The following is a 7,150-nucleotide window of genomic DNA, read 5'->3' on the forward strand; positions in this document are numbered from 1 at the left end:
GTCTGTGTTCAACATTGCACAGAGACACATACGGGTGCCTGCGAAGGGCCACAAAAGCTATTTTTATTCTGTTGTGCATCCTGTTGTATCCAGTTTGCTTTTTTATCAACACACATGGGAGCACGAGTAAGCATGACAACAAAGAAATTGTCAGCTGGAGGAACTGAAAACCTGTGGCCAAAAGAATACAACTCAGATTTGGACTTCACTTTTTGACCATCTCCAGCTTAAATGGCCTTGAAGGAGGGGAGGAATGCCTTGTAGCAGCCACCCTTCCCTCCTCGCCTTCTTTGAGAAAGGAGTGGATGTCTGGCAAATCACACGCCTCCCTGTTCCCACTTTACAGAGGCCTTTATGCTTGGTAGCCATTTTCTGAACTGTAGCAGTCCAAGCTGGTCGCCTGACAGGAACGGCGGCCATTTTGTTTGGCAGCCATTTTTCATGACACCAAGGCAGCTTGCCGTCTCCAAGGAGACGTTCGAGCCAGTGGGCCATGATGAACCACAATTGCACCAAATGATACAAAATCTATAATCAATTGTAATTAGGACTGACTCTTGATTAGTTAATGCTAAAGCTGGCTGATTAAAATGTGCAGGTTGAAAGAGTTAAATATTTTGAAGGAAAAGGGAAATAACTCTTAATGATGGGAAGAAAGACCATTTGAGGGCAGACATCCTCAATGTTCAGGTATTTTTGAACCTGGCGTTGACTACCCTGGTTGGAACTAACGCCAGCTGCAAGAATGAATAAATCTGACCCTAACTCTCAGTTCTGCTTGGATCCATCAATACAAACGTTTGATTTAGGCCATGTTTTAAGTGCTAGGTGCTCAGCAGGTATGGCAGTCCTGTACAATCACTTGGTTAGGGAGGCTGGTGTTATGCTCCTAATGTCGGCAGGGCATGGAAGGGGTGGTGGACTGCCAGCGGCTTGCTTCAGGCTGCCTTGTGGATTCATGGCTGAGTCAGGAAGGGCAACAAGGGCTCCTAGCTTGGGACAGCTGCTCTTTGCCAAGCAATATTCCAATCTGGTGGCACCCCTCCGGTGGCGACCCTTGCAGCTCTGGACCTCAAGATGCCGGGTTTCCAGAGCGGCGTTAGGAAGCGTCTTCAGAACATCAGTGTTGCTTTGAGGGATCAGACGTTGGTCCTTGCAAGAGGTTTGCAGCAGCAGGTTCATCCACCTGATCCCTTGCCAAGACTTGGGGACATCTCAGGCCTTCGTGCTTAGGTAAGCCAGCGGGGGGTGGAGGGTTTCAGTGGTCTCAGAAGGATGCTTTTCTGGAGGAGCTAGATATCCCACGGTCTGAACCAGGGGTAGTCATACTGCGGCCCTCCAGATGTCCATGGACTACAATTCCCATGAGCCCCTGCCAGCATTTTCTGGCAGGGCTCATGGGAATTGTAGTCCATGGCATTTGGAGGGCCGCAGTTTGACTACCCCTGGACTCTGAATCATCTCCCACAAGCCGCTTGGATAAGCCAATGACCAAGTCTGAGGTGCCCTTGATAACAATGTTTCTTCTCTTTCTTTAACAGTAAACTCACCAGGGAAAGTGGGACAGATTTCCCCATCCCCGCCATCCCTCCGGTGCTGGACTCAGAGACAGAGAAACTGATCCGGGAGAAGGATGCTGAGGTTAGTGCTGCAAAGGCCACGTGGAAGATGATGGGGGCCTGAGGGACTAGCACCTTGATTCCGTGCAAAGCAGCTTCCTAAGGGACATGCCGTTGGTTCATCCAATTTATTCTGCTTTGGGGGTCTCTGGCGGAGAAGGGTCTTTCCCCCACTATTCCCTGAGGCCTGTTAAGTGGAGATCCTGGAGATTCAGCCTGGGGCCTTCTGCTTGCAAAACCAAGTGCTCTACACCTGAGGCTGGCTCTTAAAGTTACCTGGTACCACTTAGATCAACTTTCTCAATCTCCTGTTTCAGTGCCTTTCCAGTGATGGCCCCTGTCCTATGGCATTGCCTGAAAATATTAGAAAGTGCTGACCTTTAACAAGCTCTCTGTAGCATATGAATGTGCAGTTTTCAGGATTTGGGGGAAGGAGGATTGAGGTTCCTCCTTCCCTTTGGTCAATTATGGTCCTTCATTAATGTTTGACGGTATTTATTGTGGTGGAATTAGAGGCCTCTGAGTACTCTCATTTTGTAACCTGCCTTGGATCCTCTTGGAAAAATTATATATATGTATATATATATATCTAACCCATCCCAGGCTCAGAAGAAAAAGAAGAGCTGTTTTTTTGGTATCCTGATTTTTACTACCGGAAGGAGACTCACAGCAGCTTACAATTACTGATATTACTGAACAAGTAGAGTTGGTTCTTATACGACGCTTTTCTCTACCCGAAGGAGTCTCACAGCAGCTTACAGTCGCCTTCCCTTTCCTCTCCCCACAACAGACACCCTGTGAAGTCGGTGGGGTTCAGAAAGCTCAGAGAGAACTGTAACTGGCTCGAAGTCACCCAGCTGGCTGCATGTGGTAGAGTGGGGAATCAAGCCCATTTCTCCAGATTAGGGGCCGCCACTCTTAACCACTACACCGAGTTAGCCTTTGACCAGGAAGATGAAGGCTTATTATAACCGCCCTCAAACGTGCCTCTTTGTCCCTTTCAGCTCCGCCAAATGCAGGAAATGTTGCAGAAGATTCAGCAGCAGATGACGGACTCCCATTAGCCCGCCATCCCATCCAGCAAGAGCCCCCTCTGTTCCTGGCTCCCCGAGAGGCCACGAATTGTTTACATCTCTCCCACCCTCCTGCGCATGCGCTGCCATTCAGTCCTAACCACGCACCTTCCACCTTAAGCTCAACAAGCCTTCGCTGCAACAATCGCCTTATAACCAAACCTCACTGTGCTTGCCTGTCAGCGACATAGGAAGTCCTCAAAGCCCCTGGGATTCTGCCTCTGAGCTTCTGGGCACCTGCGGCCCACCCTCTGATGGACACTCCCATGATGGATCCCCTTAGCGCTCATGTCGGAGCTCTCTTCTCTGCCCGAGGATACCGAAAGATCCTACAAAGCCAAGGCCAAGGAAAAGATGCTGCTTCTCAGCTGCCTGTCGAGCGCCTCGCCCCGAGGATTGTGACAAATCTGATATGATCGCCCGGTCTTGCTGAAGAGGTGCAGAAAGAAGAAGAAAATCTGGTTTCTATACCCCGCTCTTCACTACCTGAAGGAGTCTCAAAGTAGCCTACAACTGCCTTCCCTTCCTCTCCCCGCAAGAGACACTCTGTGTGAGGGGGTGTTGAGAGAGCTGTGACAGAACTGCTTTGTGAGAACAGCTCTCACAGGACCATGGCAAGCCCAAGGTCACCCAGCTGGCCATTCTTCTGCTGATCCCGTCTCAGAATCGTCTGCACAAGTGAGAGTTCTAATAAGGGGACTGTGAGTGAGTACAAGCTGCAAGTGTGTGTAGGCAGCACGGGCAGGAAGCCAGGATCATGTGGGCATGGAATTGGGGTTGCCGTGGGTGGGCAGGTAGTTGAGAATGTTCTGCAAGGGGTTGGACTAGATGACCCTGGAGGTCTCTTCCAACTCTATGATTCTAGGAGTCTATGACTGAAGGTTTGCTTCCGGGCAGACAGGCGAACTCCAAGATCAGATCAGAACTTTCCCAACATCACCAGATCGATGCTCCAAGGAAGCTCATGTATTTGCCAGCATCTGGTCATCAATGGTATCCTGTCTCTGAACATGGAGGCTCCATTTCCATAATCATCACTAACAGCTCTTCGTAGGTACCTGCATGCTTCTATCCCCCGCGTCTGATTCCTTTCCGAAAGCTGTCAGATCTGGTGACCTTTGAAACAGATGTCATTCCAGCAGACAGTGTTGAGTTCCTTCCCCAGAGTCCTCGGAACCAGCCGAGCATCATTCGGAGCGGCTGCCGTGAAGTCACATGGCAAAGCTCCTGCAAAACGAACGTGAGCAAGATTGTGCATTTGGGCTTGCGGGGTATCAATATTCAGCCGCTTGGGTATCACCCCCCCCGCCCCCCCGCCTGAGTTTATGGAAGTAAGTTGCCAACTGACCCAAAAGAAAACCCAAGGTTGGCTTGCCCCTTTGCTTGGAACAGGAGCTCGATGGGCAAGTGAAGCTTTGGATGGCTTTGCCAGGAGGAAAGCCTTGCCTCCTGCTAAACATCTGCAGAGAAAGCGGCCGTTAAAGGCACAGGCACGCAGGCAAGTTGAAAAGTTGGCAACCCTAGCATAGCGAACTGGTGTAAAATACTTCCCTCTTCCTCTTCTTTTCTAAGTTTATTTCCGTTCTGTTATTATATTACAATTATATATATATTTGCTGTTCATATTATCAGGGGTAGTCAAACTGTGGCCCTCCAGAAGTCCATGGACTACAATTCCCATGAGCCCCTGCCAGCATTCACAAGATTGTGCATTTGGCCTGCCAGTGAATGCTGGCAGGGGCTCATGGGAATTGTAGTCCATGGACTTCTGGAGGGCCGCAGTTTGACTACCCCTGATATTATTATTCATATTATTGTATTGCTACTGTACCCTTCGGGCAGTCGAGATTCACATTTCCAAACCCTTCCCTGCCGACAACTGCAAGGGACGCATCTGTTTGTTTTTTTTCCAAGTGTCTCGGTCCACGGTTTGTTGCAGTTTGAGCTGTGGGCCGCGGAGAAACCAAAGGTTTCCTTGGCAGACGGGTGCAGCACTGTCACATGAATGCAGATGGGCTGGATTTGATCCCAAGGTGCCCCCCCCCCGGCTTCCTCCCCATTGTTTTGTTCTGCCGTGGTGCGTGCAAAACCTCCGAAGCCAAATTCAGATCGCTCTCCTTGGTTTTTGCCGAGAGGAACTGGTCAACGATGGCGCTGACGGGAGCTTGTGAGATCTTGGGGTGGGGGAGGAGGGGGGTAGACGGCTCAGCAGGACATAAACAGGGTGGGCCCGGATGCCAGCTGAAATTTGGAGGCATTTAGCCAGTTGCCCGAGAAGTTTCAGATTTTGGGGATGATAAGAGACCCCTAATGAGCTGAGCTCTGGGTTCTCCTCGCAAAGACTGATCACAGATGGGCAGAAGTGGGGTGAAAACCTTTAGGACGGGCGGCCCTCTTGCATTCTAGAACAGGCCAAAGATGTTGCGTTCCCTCCTCACAGCTGTCTCCCTGCTCCAGCTGTGAGGAGCAGCAAAGGTGTGGGGGCCAGGAGGAGGGGGACCTTAAAAGAATGTTTTTGTCACTGACTGTTTCTTTCTTTGCAGATCGATGCTATTTTCTTACCAAAAAGATCCTTATCTTTGCACATTGGTTGGGGAGGGGAGGGGGGAAATGGTATTTATTGAAAGGCTGTAAAATTCTAGGTTTATACGTTCAGATTGCTCTAGTGGAAATATTTTTTAATCCTCCGCAATAAACGTAGCTACTTTCAAGGGCGTGGCGTGGTTTCATTGAGCTCTTTATCCTGAAGCAGTGTGACGTTCCAGAGGTCTGGCGGGTAAAACTGTTTCGTGGAAAGGTACCTGTTTGTGTAAGTCAGCCCCTTCGGCTGTGGAGGAGCCCCTGGGATATTTTTTAAGCTTTGAGGAGCCCCTGGGAGCTCCAGGTAACCCTGGTTGGGAGTCCCGGGTCTAAATGCTAGGTGACTTGAGATGCCCCAGAGTAACGTTCTCCCCTCCACCACCACCCACCCTCGTATGCAAGCAATTGCCTTACAGAAGTCCCCGTTGTGTGTCCACAAAACCCATTAATAAAAACAAGCAAATTGCAGTTTGAACTGGGGCTGAGAGGTGGAGTAGTTTGGCCCCCAGCTTCGAGGAAAGGTGGGCCGTATCAACAGCCAAAGCCTATCCAGGCTGAGAATCTGTAGACAAGGGAGGGCAGGGGCTCATGGGAACTGTAGTCCAAGGACAGCTGGAGAGTCACAGTTTGGCCACCCCTGCTGTAGACGTTGGCCTGTCAAGGGGGCTCTGGGACCCACTGGCCAGAAGTTCTGTCCATCATACAGACCAAAACACAATCAACCACGGCTTCTGATGAGCTTGCTTCAGAAATGGGCCCCCCCGTCACGTGGACTCAGGCAGGCTCGGCTTGGTCACGAGGCGCTCCCCTCTCAGGTTCTTTTTTCTTGGTCATTTGTACTGGCCTCGTCTGATCCTGCCCCTACCCCATGGACCAGTTATTAAAGGATGCAAAGCCCAGTGAGAGAAACAAAAGAGCTCATCTGGGCTGTGAAGTTCCAACCTTCCAAGGCCTCTGGCAAGGCATTTGTAATGTAGTGGAAACATATGTGCTGGGAAAGCCCAGAACAAATGCAAGCACCTCGGGCCCTAGTCGGGGAGGTTGCTGGCGCCGTTTGGGAGGGTGCATTTGCCAGCCTCGGCAGCTGCTTGCCTGGTGGAATGTGAGCTTCTCCCCTCCGGGTGGGCAGCTCCCTGTTGTGCTGGCCCTGGGCGGTACAACCTCAGTGAGATTGACTGTGGCCGAATGGCAGAGCATCTGCTTGGCACGCAGAAGGTTCTGGGTTCAATCCCTGGCACCTCCAGTTGAAAGGATGGGGCAGCAGGTGATGAGAAAGACTCTGCCTGAGACCTGGGATTGCTGCATGACTCGCTCAGCTCTTCCTTGCAATCTGCTTCCTCCTCCCTTCCTTAGGATATCTGTTTCCATCTCCCACCAGCAATTTACTCAACAGGGGCAGCTGTTGGGCCTTCCTTTGGGTTTCTCCCCCCCCACCCTCTCATCGTCCCTTTGCTGCCCTTTTAACTCTTCAAATGAATCCCCAGAAAACGTAACTTATTAAGGACAGCATGAAATTGCTGGGCAGGGAGGGGAGGAATGTAAGTCTAGAGAAGAGCTGGTTATTGTTATACCCTCCTTCAAAGGAGCCCCAAAGCGGCTACCAGACACCTTTCCATTCCTCTCCCCACAACAGGCACCCTGTGAGGTAGATGGGGTTGAGAGCTCTAACAGAACTGCTCTGTGAGAATAGCAGAAGAGAATTGTGACTAGCCCAAGGTCACCCAGCTGGCTGGACTCGGAGGAGTGGGGAATCAAACCCAGTTCTCCAGATCAGAGTCTACCACTTTTAACCACCACACCACACTGGCTGTCCACAGAGGGCTGTCCACAGAGAACCAGCCTGTCACCCATCCCCAGAGAAACCACCAGGAACTGAAG

The 7,150-nt window shown here is 50.9% G+C and overlaps 1 protein-coding gene across 6 annotated transcripts in view; it reads left to right on the forward strand.

The window, feature by feature from the left end:
* Positions 1 to 4,356, forward strand: part of SEPTIN4 (septin 4) — a 42,950-nt gene extending 38,594 nt beyond the window's left edge. For 4 of the 6 annotated variants that reach the window (XM_077311802.1, XM_077311800.1, XM_077311804.1 and 1 more), the window contains exons 11-12: positions 1,542 to 1,641; positions 2,624 to 4,352. In XM_077311802.1, the coding sequence (XP_077167917.1) occupies positions 1,542 to 1,641; positions 2,624 to 2,683 (160 nt within the window). In that variant the 3' untranslated portion in view covers positions 2,684 to 4,352. Of the gene's footprint in view, positions 1 to 1,541; positions 1,642 to 2,623 lie in introns of all 6 variants that reach the window. The other 2 variants (XM_077311805.1, XM_077311798.1) reach the window with 2 other exon arrangements.
* The last annotated feature ends 2,794 nt before the right edge of the window (positions 4,357 to 7,150 follow it).

The sequence above is a fragment of the Paroedura picta genome, chromosome 15 (assembly GCF_049243985.1).
Source record: "Paroedura picta isolate Pp20150507F chromosome 15, Ppicta_v3.0, whole genome shotgun sequence".
Lineage (NCBI taxonomy): Eukaryota > Metazoa > Chordata > Lepidosauria > Squamata > Gekkonidae > Paroedura > Paroedura picta.